The sequence below is a fragment of the Ictalurus punctatus genome, chromosome 8, assembly GCF_001660625.3.
Source record: "Ictalurus punctatus breed USDA103 chromosome 8, Coco_2.0, whole genome shotgun sequence".
Taxonomy (NCBI): domain Eukaryota; kingdom Metazoa; phylum Chordata; class Actinopteri; order Siluriformes; family Ictaluridae; genus Ictalurus; species Ictalurus punctatus.
The window spans coordinates 7,808,903-7,823,721 of NC_030423.2; the positions used below are offsets into that span (position 1 = coordinate 7,808,903).

The 14,819-nt window shown below is 38.4% G+C and overlaps 1 protein-coding gene across 7 annotated transcripts in view; it reads left to right on the forward strand.

The window, feature by feature from the left end:
• The window catches only part of septin6 (septin 6), a 30,654-nt gene that overhangs the window by 9,914 nt on the left and 5,921 nt on the right, over window positions 1-14,819 (forward strand). For 4 of the 7 annotated variants that reach the window (XM_053682229.1, XM_047157118.1, XM_017474405.3 and 1 more), the window contains exons 4-9: window positions 1,211-1,397; window positions 4,591-4,752; window positions 6,617-6,713; window positions 8,359-8,527; window positions 8,621-8,753; window positions 9,310-9,500. In XM_053682229.1, the coding sequence (XP_053538204.1) occupies window positions 1,211-1,397; window positions 4,591-4,752; window positions 6,617-6,713; window positions 8,359-8,527; window positions 8,621-8,753; window positions 9,310-9,500 (939 nt within the window). Of the gene's footprint in view, window positions 1-1,210; window positions 1,398-4,590; window positions 4,753-6,616; window positions 6,714-8,358; window positions 8,528-8,620; window positions 8,754-9,309; window positions 9,501-11,483; window positions 11,541-11,835; window positions 11,884-14,819 lie in introns of all 7 variants that reach the window. The other 3 variants (XR_006982922.1, XR_006982923.1, XM_047157119.2) reach the window with 3 other exon arrangements.

Consider the following 14,819-nt stretch of genomic DNA (forward strand, 5'->3'; position numbering starts at 1 on the left):
ACCAAATTTCAGCACAATCTTCAATTTTAGAGAAATAGCTATTTCAAATGAACTCTTGAACCCTTTTCAGTGGATATGCATACAACATTGCATATCACCTCAGAATCCTTTGCCATACATATATTTCAATTTTGTGTGGGCGTTCATGAGGTACAGCTGTTTATGTAAACCAGCTCCACCGCAGTTGGCAGCCACATTGTTTACAAATTTCAGCATGTATTTTATAAATATTAAGTTTTAAATTTTGACATCAAATTTGTGACAATCCGACAAAAATCCTAGGACTAGTAGCAAAAGTAAGTTTTGCATATTATGCAAATTATTGTAGATTGAAGTGAGTGAGGTTAAAAGATTCGCATATAAAGTTTATATGGGTTGAACCAAGGAATCAGCACTTATAAGAAATTTCAGGCCTTACCATTCAAGTTTCGTCACCATAGCTCACTGTTAATCCTGTGAAATACCTGCTGAAAACTGAATGGCCATGTTTTTTAAGTAATTAGGTCATCGTCAAAATTCCAATTACAGATTAGCGTAATGATACACCACACCAAATTTCAGCGGATCGAACTTACCATTCCTGAGAAACAGTTATCTGACCTTGGTTCTGCCACCTATGTATGTCCAGACCCTACACATTTTTCATGACCTCAGAATCTTGCCCTGTATATGGCTTTTAAGATTCGTCTGGATGCACACAAGCTTCTGGAGTAAACGTTGCAGCCATATTTACAAATGTCAACATGTTTTAAATAATTAATGAGGATCACACTCACCTAAATAGTTTGGCATCAGGTTTGTGAAGATCAGTAAAAAAAAAAAAAAATGGTGGAAGTTATTGGGTCTAACTGGATTCAACAGAAGTCAAGGAATAAGAGGGGAGAAAAGAGAACTTAGTGTACAACTTGTGGTTCTTGAGATGTAGGACAAAAATGAAACGCCTGTGCTATAGCGCCATCATCGTCTATGCTGGTCCCTTTATTTCACTGAGTACCTGTTGGAATCCTGCTTTTGAGAACAGATGTGTAAAGATTGGTCACTCGGGTCAAACTGTTTCTTATTAAATTGATTCTATTCAAATACAAAATGAATCATTTGTTGTCCAGCTGACGTCAATATGCAGTCGCACCTAGTCATTCATTTTTTAGACTTATTACTATAATCATGATTTTAGATTTAATTTCATTACTTTGTTTGTTCCCGTTTGCAGCTACAAATCTATTGTGGAGTTCATCGACACACAGTTTGAGGCCTACCTTCAAGAAGAACTGAAGATCAAGCGCACCCTGCACAGTTATCACGACTCGCGCATCCATGCCTGTCTGTACTTCATTGCACCCACTGGACACTCCTTAAAATCTCTGGACCTGGTGACCATGAAGAAGCTGGACAGTAAGGTCAGTGCTGCTTAAAGCCTTGCTACTGGTTGAACTTTAAGGTTCATTAAATTGTATTCCATCCATTTATTTTGTTTTGTCAATGGGATTGTGTTGAGATCATTGTTCACTGTGGTCATAAGGTCAAAATCATCTGTGACCACATTCTGCATTTGCATGCACTGCCCTAAATACACACACCTCCCTCTCTGTTGTAACAATAACCATCAAGCTCATCTAAGAGTTCAACTAAATATGACCATGTATACATGCATAAATTAAAACACTAATTAGGACATGGACATATTTGGTGGATATTGTGTATATAGTCTCCTCCAAAAGTATTGGAACAGCAAGGCCAATTGTTATTTTCGCAACACACTGAAGACATTGTTCGAAATCAAAAGATGATTGAGACGATAGATCAGAATTTCGGCTTTTATTTCCTGAAGTTATTTAGCACATCTAGATCTGTTTAATAACTTAGAACATGGCACCTTTGGTGGGAGACAACTAAATTTTTAAGGTGAGCAAAAGTATGGGAACAGGTGATCAAGCCACTGACAACTAAACTGTTGCATTTTTCTTTTGTGTTGCTTTTCCTGGCTTGTACTATAGCTTCTTTCAGTTGTTTGTTTTGGGGGTTTCTCCATTTAGTCTCCTCTTCAGAAGTTGAAATGCATGCTCAATTGGGTTAAGGTCTGGTGATTGACATGGCCAGTCTAAAACCTTCCACTTTTTCCCCCTGATAAAGTCTGCTGTTGTGTTAGCAGTATTTTGGGTCTTTTGTTTTGCTGCATGAAGAAGTTCCTCCTAATTAATTTGGAGGCATTTCTCTGTAAATTGGCAGGCAGAATGTTTGTCAACTTCTGAAGTAATTCTGCTGCTACCATCATGAGTTACATAATCAATAAAGATTAATGAGCCCGTTCCAGAAGCAGCAATGCAAGCTAATGCCATGACACTACCTAGACATGCTTGACTGATGTGCTTGTGTGTTTTGGATCATGAGCAGATGCTTTTTCTCCACACTTTGGCCTTTCCAGCACTGTGGTTGAGGTTAATCTTTGTTCCAGAAACTTTGTGGCTCATCTCTGTATTTCTTTGTGAATTCCAATCTGGCTTTCCGATTCTTACTGCTGCTGATGAGTAGTTTGCATCTTGTGGTATGGCCTCTATATTTTTGCTCTGGAAGTCTTCGAATAATGGATTGAGATACCTTCACCCTTGCTCTGTAGAGGTTGTTGATGTCATTGACTTTTTTTTTTTTTTTTGGCCAACCCATTCGGTATCTGTTGCTCAGTACACCAGCAGTTTTTCTTTTTCAGGACATTCCAAATTGTTCTACTGGCTATGCCCAATGCTTGTGTAATGGCTCTGATAGATTTTCCCTCTCTTCTCAGCTTCAAACTGGCTTGCATTTCTCCCATAGACAGCTCTCTGATCATGTTGGTTTAACAACTGCAATCTTCACAGGTGAAACCTAGGGCTCAAAGCTAGAGTCGACATTCAGAGGTATTAATTGTTTAAACCATCAATTTAACAGGGCACACGTGCGCAGCAAGAAACAGCTATCAGTCACATGTTCCAAATTTTTCTTATCACTTGAACAAATGGGTGGATTCAAAAAATAAAGTGCTATGTTCTAATTTGTTTAACACATCTAGATGTAAATATCTTGAAATGAAAGTTGAAATTTCGATCTACCGCATCATATTCATCTTATGAGCTCAAACCCAAATGTCTTCACTGTGTAGAGAAAACAATAGAATTGGCCTTGCTGTTCCAATACTTTTGGAGGGGAATGTATACACAGTGATATCTGTTTGGGTTGGCGAAATGGGCAGTATATGTAGGTATATGAATAATAAAAGCAGCAAACACTGCAAGAAGAAGGGGGAAAAAGATGACTAGGGTATGGAGCTACAAAAATACATTCTCAGTATGCATTCTTGGTGAACTTGAGAGAAACCTTGCAGATATTTGGCTATTTTTAAATAAACTGTACAATTACAGTGTTTTTGTATTTTGTTACTAAGCTAGATAGGAACTGTGTCCATCAGATGTATTTAATTGTGGTAACTGAAACATATAACACATGTACACACACAATGTGATAACCATTGTGTATATGCTACTACTCCTATGTGTATTATGCTCACAATAAAACCTTAAAGTACTGCAGGCCAGTGTGTGTGGGTTCGCTCCATTGAGCAGTGTAGGTGGTCAATTTTTTTTTTCTTTTTGAAAAAAGTGAGCAAGATTTGAGCACTCAGTGTGTGAACCAATAATGTAGGCTGAATGTTCAGTTAACCCCTATTAATTCCGCTGTGTACAATCCTAGATATTTTTAAGGAAACCCTTATGGTGTTAATCTACTTTGCAGTTACAATTCTGCAGTGTAATGGAGTTAGTTGTGGTCTTGTGGCAAAAGGCAAATCGGCACCAATTTTACTGAACAAATATGACCAAAAAGCACCAAAAAGTTGTACATTACACCTCTCTTAATGACACTCCCCTGACCACCTTTAGGAGATAAGCTGCACAAACGCATCTCTCTCTGTCTCTCTGTGAGCCTGTGTCTGTGTACCAGTCTGTCTGGCGTGTTCTCTTTTACTATGTTAAATCTTATGGCTGAGCACAGGTTATCATCTCAAAAGGTAACAATATATACTGTGCCATATTTCACACTACATAAGTACTGTATATTGTAAGTTAACCTTCTGCAATGAGTTTGACCTCCTGCTTTGAGACCTTCTCCAACCATCATACTGTTAAACATTGACAATTGTTTAACTGGTGTAAATAATTTCATTACATTTTTTGTCATGAAAAGGTCAGGTTTCATATCTGGGACAGTTAAGTTTCCTCTGGGATGATTAAAATAGTGTGCTGAGATGATTCTGGGACAGTCATAAAGCTACTAATTTCGAACTCCATCTATGTGTTGTCAGCTTTGACTGAGCTTTTTTCACGAGTGGTCTTCACCAAATGGTTCTTGTTAGATCGATATTTTATAGAAGTTACATTAATGTTTGACTGTAGTGTTATATGCGTCAGTGTAAAGGCTTGTGTGGTAATACTTTCCAAATATAGTTTGGAATTTTTCTGCTTCTGTTAGCCCTGCCATTTAACAAAACAGTAACAGCTACAGGATTGAATTTACTTTTATCTGTTTCTGATGAATGTGTATTGTTTATCACCAATAATGCAGGTGAATATCATCCCTGTCATTGCGAAGTCAGACGCCATCTCAAAGAGTGAACTGGCCAAGTTCAAGATTAAGATTACCAGTGAGCTCGTCAGCAACGGAGTGCAGATTTACCAGTTCCCCACTGATGATGAGACTGTGGCAGAGATCAACTCCACCATGAACGTAAGTCACTCCAGCGTTGAGAACACAGCGGTCAAACTCTGGTGCAAAAGAACAGTCCGAGATCGTTTGAGCAAGGTCGTCTTTGTACAGTTCTAGTCGAGCTCTAGTGTGGTTCGATTGTGGAGAGAAAGTGATTCAATCCCGATTAGACCAAAATGCAAGAAGTGAACCAAACATGCTGTTTATTTTGCATTGCTAGAAACCGTTTTCTCCAGATGTGAGGTTCTAAACTAAACAAATGGAGCCAAATGACAAAGCCAAGTCTTGATCTGGAGATTTGGACTTGTGAACAAAAAGAGAAAATAAATGCTCGATGCTATACATATAATCTAATCATTTCTATAATGATGTTGTATACATCATATGATGCACCATATGACCAAAAGTATGTGGACACACATATGTGGGTCTTCCTCAGACTGTTGCCACAATGTTGCAAGCACACAATTGCCTAGATTTTCCCTTCACTGGAGCTAACCGGCCCAAATGTGCTTAATCATGACAGTGCCCCTGTGCACAAAGAGAGATCCATAAAGACATGGTTTGTCAAGTGTAATGTGGAAGAACCTGAGGCCTGCACAAAGTCCTGACCTCGACCTCACTGAACACCTTTGGGATTTACTGGAACGTGGCCTGTGATATGCACCAGTCCTCTGCATTTTGGCTGACCTCACTAATGCTTTTGTGGCTGAATGAGCAAATCACCACAGCCACGCTCCAAAATCTAGTGTAAAGTCTTCCCAGAAGAGTGGAGGTTATTATAACAGCAAAGGGCAGAACCAAGCCTGTATTAATGTCCATGGTTTTGGAATGGGCACGTATGGGTGTGATGTTCAGGTGTGCACATACAGTACTTTTAGCCATATGGTTTATATTGACTGTAGCTCCATGTTTTCTGGGCTCAAGTTTTGGTTGGTTTAATTACATGCAGTGAGAAAGCAAAACAAACCAAATAGCTAACAAATAAAATGTATCAAATTTCACTCAAATCTTGACTCTGCAACTGGGCTTTTAGGTGTGGAAGTGCCCTCAGTTCCCATGGGATTTCGGTCACAATAAAGCTGTGGTGGATTTCTTTACGAAAATCATGTAATAATAAAAATATTCACTGAAATGCAAGTATAGCCCTAAAATGGTGTATATATGATATCAGATATACTTACTGTATAGTGAGGCTTAAAATGTAATCATTAAAATGGTCTGCAGATAATTTCACTTTGCATTTTATATGATGGGAGAAACAGTATCTGGTGTATAGCTTGCTATCCTTGTCTTTCTTTGAGGAAATTGCACAGAAGGACAGGAATGTATAATCAGTGTGCTGTCACTACAGGAAGTGTGGGAAACACACACATACGGAACAAAGACTTCTGTGTGAGACAGTAAATAAATAGATACTGAGCGTGGTTCAGTAGATAGTTAGGGTCTAGAGGTTTCACTGCATACATTTTCACACAGAGTGCAAACCCAGTGCCCCTCGCTCTCTCATGCAGTGACTGTATGTTAGATACTATCACTGCTGCTACAGATTCGTGTCTAAAATTCTACTGCTCTAGATCTCTTTCCTGAGAGTAAATAGCATAATGAGGTGGTGGCAGCTTTATATAGTGCTTTCGTTTAACAGCATTCACTATAGAAATAATCTATTCTTGCCCCAGATGGTTTGCTTTGGTTTTTCAATGTGATTTTATAATAGTTCATGAATATCGGTCATACCCATTTGTTTGCATACACATTTATTTCCCAATTGTACCTTCCTCTGTGTCAAATAATGCATCTCTCTGTAAATAATGAGAAGAATGTATGTAAAAATTTTGGTTGCAAGAGTACTTCTGATTTGCATGTCCTTTTTTTGGATGCTTAGGGCCATTTGCCGTTTGCAGTAGTGGGAAGTACTGAGGAAGTGAAGATCGGGAACAAGATGGTGAAAGCACGGCAGTACCCATGGGGAACTGTTCAGGGTAAGCTCTAGTCACGTCTTACAGAGGAAATAAAGCTGAGATCCGCTCTCAGAATCAAGGCTGTTAATGCAGGCCTAGGCCCTTACTCACATAGCTGCACCACATTAACCATGGCTTTGTTTTATTTTTTGGCTGCTTTTTTTTTTTATGAAGAGGCAGCGAACAGTCACAGTAGCACTTCACTTGATTCATAACAGTCACATACTCAAACTTAGCATTTGATGACACCCCCCATGGCACAGTAAACCACAAACCAGCATGCTGTTCCTGGCATTGTGATGCTGTTCTTCTCACTATTCCCCCCCCCCCCCCCCCCCCCCCCCCCCCCCCACACACACACACACACACACACACACACACACACACACACACACACACACACACAATACAAGTCATACATTCATTGAAAGTGGGCTAATGCTTAATTTAGCTTGAACTAGCAAAGAAAATGCATGGTAATTTTTGGTTGTGTGTTTTTCAGTAATGTCTGACGAATGACAATGCAGTGGTGTGTGTGTATGTATGTATGTATGTGTGTGTATATATATATATATATATATATATATATATATATATATATATATATATATATATATATATATATATATATATGACAAAATATTTAAGCTAATTATAAATTATATAACTGCTTCCCTGTGTACTGTGAGCTTAATATGATAATGCTCTTTATGTAATGATGTCTAAGAATGTAATATGATCACTCTATTGTCCTTGTGTCATTGAGTGAGTCATAAGCATTGTCTGTCTGAATGTGAATAAAGGTAAAGCTTTTTGACCTCAGGTGATCCAAAACTATTAGGAAAAAATCCCCCAAAAAGTGTAAAGGTACAATATATTGCGATTGAAAGTGGCTTTTGTTTTGAAGTACCAGGTGAATATCTTTTTATAGAGATGTTTTTGGAGAAAACACATTTCTGAACATTGTGTATTTGCATTTAAAATTTTGTGTACATGTATAACTGGAAAGCATATACGGGTGCGTCTCAAAAAATGTGAATATCGTGGAAAAGTTCATATTTGAAAGTGGAACTTTCATATGTTCTAGATTCATTACACATAAAGTGAAATAATTGTTAGAATATATTTTTTTTTTAGATGCACCTGTATGTATTAACTCATCACTTTTCATGCCTTCAGCTTGGCTTTTGGTGCCTTCAGCACCCTCTGCTGGACAAAATTTATTTGCACCTTTTAAAACTGGTGTCAATCTCAAATTCAGCCTGGACATCAGCATTTTTTCTGAGCCCTAGAAGGGCCATAAATGAAGGCTATTAATATTTTAATGCATTATTATGAATTTTTATCAATGAACACCAATAACCTAGGCTCTGAAAGTACAGTATGATGTTTCTATGGAAAAACAAGGGCTAACAGAAACAAATGAACTGTACGTACTATTAGGTGATCGTGATGGATATCATTTTTAGCAAGTTCACGAAGGCCGAATGAAATGAGTCAGCAGGCTGTGTTGTGGTTGACACCTGTTCAATTAAATTCAGTGGTTCATGAAAAGGGTTTTTGTTTTTTTTTTTGTTTTTTTAAAGGGATGTTCAAATGACAATTGGAGTAATCAGGTGGCAAGGCTTCATTTTCCTGCTGTTCACAAAGAATTTGCTGTTTTCAGTGGAAAATGAGAACCACTGCGACTTTGTGAAGCTGAGAGAGATGCTGATCCGAGTGAACATGGAGGATCTGAGGGAGCAGACCCACACACGCCACTATGAGCTGTACCGCCGCTGCAAACTGGAGGAGATGGGCTTTAAAGACACCGATCCTGACAGCAAACCTTTCAGGTGAGGAGAGATTGTTGGTTGTCTTAATTGAGAACGGAGAGGAATAATTAAGAATTGGGTTGTAAATCATGACTACTTTCACTTTCCTTACAGTTTGCAGGAGACTTATGAGGCCAAAAGGAACGAGTTTATGGGTGAGCTGCAGAAGAAAGAAGAAGAGATGAGGCAGATGTTTGTTCAGAGAGTGAAGGAGAAAGAGGCTGAGCTGAAGGAGGCAGAGAAGGAGGTCCGCGTACTTTTAACTCACTTGTTTAAAATATACATAGAGCATGGGTATTCAAACTGAAAAGGAATTGCAGAGGGTGTGGGTGAGGGGTGAGATGGAAAATACCAAAAGTGAAATATTTTGATGACTGTAGAAGAACTTTTACACATTGCGCATAGGAGTGCCGAAATTCAACATTGGAGTACACTCAAATGTCTTCTTTTTTTAATAATAAAAATGTTACATGAGCCAATCAGTATGTTTTCCAGTCAGTGCAGACATGTTCAAACAGTTTTTACACAGGGCATTAGACAAGTCATTTTTTTAAAGGGTTATGTGTTAAATGGACTGTTGAGTACCCCTTCCCCAGAGGAAAAAAGCTTGAGTATATCTGCCATCGAGTATTTTGTGTCTACTCATCTGATACATAGGTCTTGAAATTTCTTTGGTAGAAACAAAATTGAGTCTGTGAAATAACAAAAAGATGAATGAGCGGTGTAATGAAATGGTGCCATGCCATTCCTTCACCTCACTAAGGAAGCCATTTGACCATTGACCATGTGGTCCTCATATTTAGCTGCATGAAAAGTTTGACCGTCTGAAGAAGCTGCACCAGGATGAGAAGAAGAAGCTAGAAGATAAAAAGAAGGCTCTTGATGACGAGCTGAACATCTTCAAGCAGAAGAAAACGGCAGCTGAACTCCTGCAGTCCCAGGCCCAGCAAGCAGGCAGCTCCACCACACTCAAGAGGGACAAAGAGAGGAAAAAGTAAGTATTGACCTCTTAACCTTATCATTTTTCACACAAAACATTGACCTGATGACCTTAACAGCTGATATCCTTGTGCCCTTTTAATGATCTAGTTAATTGTCACTGTCTAATGAAAAATTGGAGAGTGTAGCCAATATAAGTTAAAAACCCTTATTCTTTTCAGTGGATGTGAGTTGGTACATGTAAAAACAGTTTATTTTGTAAATATAGTGCTTTTTATTATCCAGATTGCCAATTGGTAAATTTGTGATTTAGTCATATTGTACTCCTGACTACTTTTAATCCAAATCATGAAGGAAATATTTCTACTTAAATATAGTAAATCTGAGCTGTTAACAATATTAACTTTGAGATACAAGTAAATACACACAGAAATATATATTTTTTTGTTAGTTACGCTTTTCTAGATTTCTGGGGAAATCTCAACCACCACTAATGTGTAGCATCCACCTGGATGATGCGACGGCAGCCATAGTGCGCCCACAGAACGCCCACCACACAACAGCTATTAGTGGAGAGGAGAGAGTGATTCAGAGATGGGGATTATTAGGGGGCCATGATGGAGAAGGGCCAATGGGGGAATTTCGCCAGGACCACTGGGGTTATACCTCTTCTCTTTTACGATAAGTGTCTTGGGATTTTTAACGACCACAGAGAGTCAGGACCTCCGTTTAAAGTCTCACCCGAAAGGTGGTGCTTGTTTTTACAGTAAAGTGTCCCGTCATTAGGATTAGCAGTATAATACCCTATTATGCCCCACAGACCACAGAGTGAGCGCCCCCTGCTGGCCTCTCTAATACAACTTCCAGCCCCAATACAAATACAACCAAATACTAATACAACCTTGAACCCCAGGAGGTCTCCCATCCAGGTACTGGCCAGGCTTAACCCTGCTTAGCTTCAGTGGAAATCCAGATGTGGCTTTGGCAATATATTGGGATATTCTTGGAAATATTGTGTGGGAATTGTTAGAATTTTCTGAATTTTCTTCATACACATTAATTACTACCGCATAATTTAGTAAGACTATGAATTTTCATATTTAACAATTACTTGAAATTTTTTTATATAATTCTATTATTGACTGATCCATTGTTTTTTTTGTTAGTACTGTTCATAGGGATATGTATAATAAAGCTTTAAAGAAAAATCCACCCTGACTGACTTAACAGTATTGCATAACAATATTTATAATCAGTGTGATCTTCAGTAGTACAAAAGATTTATTTGAAAATTAAATTCTGTAGTTTACTTGTTTTAAACTTAATTCATCAACAAGCTGGTCTATTTTCACTATGTTTTGGGGTTTTTAAAGGTTTAATGGTTTCGTACATTACCCACAGTGCAGTTTGACAATCTGCTCATAGTGGCAGCAGTGGGAATTAACTCTCACTTCATCTGTACCAAAAACGCCATGTGTAACAATGCACATGTCCTTTTATTCAGTATAGCTTGCTCATCTTTCACACCATAACAAGCCCAGCCGAGCCTCTGCCGAAATTCAGAGCAGCTGTGTCATATAGCTGTATTTGCATTCTAGAACTGTAAATGCTTGGTGATTACACTACTTCTGCATTTGGCTCATAATCTGACATTGGGAAAAGAAATTCTTGTTATTATTAGCTAACCAGGGAGCTGACAGTTATCACTTAACATTAACACTAGCAGTGACGTCGGTGCGCCACACAAAATCTCTCATGGAAATGAGGAAAATACAGCATCAAGCAACTAATTTGCACCTGAATTATTAAGCACGTCACAGATATTTCAATACAAACATATTTAATGTCCTTCAGGGTGGAGTTTTCCTTTAAATCACAGCATTATAGTGTACACATGACATCCAGTAGTTATTGCATCGAGACTGACTAGATATTTTTTGTTAAGCCATTTCCCCAACAAGAATGATAGAAACATAAACTGCACTCAGTGACCACTGCTCCTAACATGTTGGTAATCACTCATGGTTGTGTATTCAAGCTGATTTGGCCACCTCACCAGACCATTATAAAGGAGGAAGACACTTGCACTGAGAAGGTTTACATTTTTTCCTTTCTCATTTTTCTCAATGGCTTTTTATTTTTGATCCTTGAGCGAATTCACAGGTTCCCTCAAAGGCTACCCACTTTTCTTATACATTTCAGTTCATGTCATATTCACACGTTACTGAGGAAACACTGTTTATTCTGCAGGATGTGTGTGTGACAGTTTTCAAAATGTACAGTTCTCCTCAGTAACCAAGCAGGGCATGGCATGTATGTTGGAATATTGTTGTGCTCTCTTCATATTTTGTGGTCAAGTTTCTGCATGTTAAATCCATGCTTTCTTCCAGTTAATTCCTCATCTGCTTGCTGCATGCTGCATGAGACGCCTTAAGCTGGTAAGGCTTTTACACATTAAGGCACAGCTTAATCCATGTCTTAGGGAAACCATTGTAGCAAAGTCATTGTGGTCCGTAAAAGTGAATTAGAGATACTTGAATTAGAGAAAGTGAATTAGAAAAGAAATACTCTCAGGAATGCATTAAGCAAGTATAAGAGTATCTAGGCTAGTGCAACATTTTCACTTACTTTTTAGCCAGAATTCTTGTTAGCAGGTGTGGCTAATTTAGCCGGCGGTTGACTAAGAACATTTCATGCAAATGAACATGGGTGCACCTTGCCTGATTAACATATGACTGGTGCAACAAAACTAGTCACCGGATATCAAGCAAACCTGGGTTCTTTTACTTTAATATTTGGTATTGGGATTTTGGAATGTTTATGGGAAGTGCTTTCTGTTTTTAAACCCATGTCAAGTCATTTTTGGCCGGTCAGATTAACAGAATGTAACTTGTCTTTCACACATTTGGAAACTAAAATGGTGAAAATTTCATGTTTAATTTCATTCCCCGTGTCCTGGCTATTCGGATTCTGAACATGTTGCAAAAGTGACCTAAATAAAAATCCAACATTAGGTAAGGTGGATTCAACAGAGGAACAGAGTCCACAGTATGCTGAAAAGAATCTGACAGAAAGCAAAAGCGTTTGCAGTGCAAGGATTCCATGACTACTTTTGACATCATTTATCTATTTCTTCTAATTAGTTAATAATAATGACTTGGCTGGTAAAAGTGTGTCTTTGGTCAGCAAAAGTACATTAATATGTGTGTCTCTGTGGCCATTGATATCTTTTCCGGGCTATGACTGCTTTAGCCATGTTGAAAATCCGGTTGTTTTCAAGAGCGTTATAGTGTACACAGTCAGTAATCACAGGGAGCCTAGGTGCTTCATTGCAGTAATTGCTGTGCTTTGATAGGGATTCTCCTCCTAATGCAGTAATCTCATTGTAAGGTTAAAGTGTCTTTAGTCAATTGTGACAGGGAAAGAGGGTTTATAAAAACATGGTAAATCTCCCTTTTGATTCTTAAACATTTTTGACTATAATTATCATTAGTCTAAACTCTCAGAGCTGTGGTAGAGGCCGGGGCTATCCTGTCACTGTTAACAGGCTCGGAATTTATTACTGACCCTATCTGTTGTGCTGCCTCATATCTTCTGAATGCTTCTGTTGTCACGCTCCTTATGCCATGATTCCATATAAGTGACTGTTTCTCTGCTGCACAGCTGGATCATACTGGAGCAACACTTGGCCCTGAAATAACACTGCTCTTGGGCAAGCTGTGAAGCTGAGTCCTCCGCTCAGCCATACACACATTTTTGCATAGTGAATACCTGGGTGAGGGTGTAATTTACAGTTATGATTTCTTCTGTTTTTGTGTATTTCTCGTACTAAATAATTTTAGATCTTTGCATGAGATACAACATAAAACAAAGACAACTTGAGTAAATACACAATACAGTTTGTTTGTTTATTTATTTTTTTATTGAAGCAAAAATGTTATCCAACACCTATAACCATATGGAAAAACTAATTGCCCCCTTAAACTTGAAATCTGGTTGTGTCACCTTTAGCAGCATTAACTGCAAACAAACACTTCCGATAACTGGAGATCAGTCTTTCACTTACTCCTAGTACTAGGACTTACTCCTATATTTTGGATCATTGTCTTGCACTTGATTTCCACTTAGACTGAAGACTGGATATTCTCCTTTAGGATTTTCTGGTAGAGAGCAGAATTCATATTTCCCTCAATTATTGCAAGTTGCCCAGGCCCTGAAGCAGCAAAGCATCCCCACACCATCACACTTCCACCACCATGCTTGACCGTAGGTATGATGATCTTTTTGTGGAATTCTGTGTTTGGTTTATGCCAGATGTAACGGGACCCCTGTCTTCTAAACAGTTCCACTTTCAACTCCTCAATCCAGAGAACATTCTCCCAAAAGGTTTGAGGATCATCAGGATGTGTTTTGGCAAAATTCAGATGAGTCTTAATGTTCTTCTGAGTTAGCAGTGGTTTTCAGCTTGCCACTCTTCCATTGATGCCATTTTCTCTCACCTTTATTGATGCAAGAAAGGCCTGTAGGTCCTTTGATGTTGTCCTTGGCTCTTTTGTGACTTCCTGAACGAGTAGTTGCTGTGCTCTTGGAGGAATTTTGGAAGGTCAGTCACTTCTGGGAAGGTTCACTACTGTGCCGAGTTTTTCCATTTGGAGATAATGGCTCTCACTGTGGTTCTTTGGAGTCCCAGAGCCTTTGAAATAACTTTGTAATCCTTCCCAGACTGATGTATTTCAGTCACCTTCTTCATCATTTCTGAAGTTTCTTTCAACTTTGGCATATTGCGTTACTGGCTAAGACCTTTTAACCAACATCATGCTATTGAAAAAGTTCTATTTAAGTGTTGATTTGATTGAACAGGGTTTGCAGTAATCAGGCCTGGTTGTTTCTAGTCCAGCTGAACCCCATTATGAATGTAGTTTCATAGATTTGGGGAATTATTAACTACGGGAGCAAATACATTTTCACACAGGCCCAGTTGGTATTGGATAACTTTTAAATTGGATAATGGAGTTCTTTTAATAAATAACATCAATTAAAAACTGTTTTTTTGTTGTTGTTGTTTTTAACTCAGGTTGCCTTTGTTTTATCTTGGATATTATTTTCATTTCTGAAACAATTTACTATGAGAGATGCACAAAAACAGAAGAAATCAGGATGAGGGCAAATTCCTTTTCACAGCACTGTATAATGATCCGCTTGTTTGAGAAACAGTAGACATTGGTCATTATATGAGGCAGCACTGATTCTGGGTCAGGGAGTGATTTTAGTCGTTCAGACTTCTGACCACTGGAAGTACAGAAGCTGAAGTTCGCACAATTGAAATATCCTATTGGTTGTTTGAGAAAACCTAAAACAACAAAAGTTAGGTTTA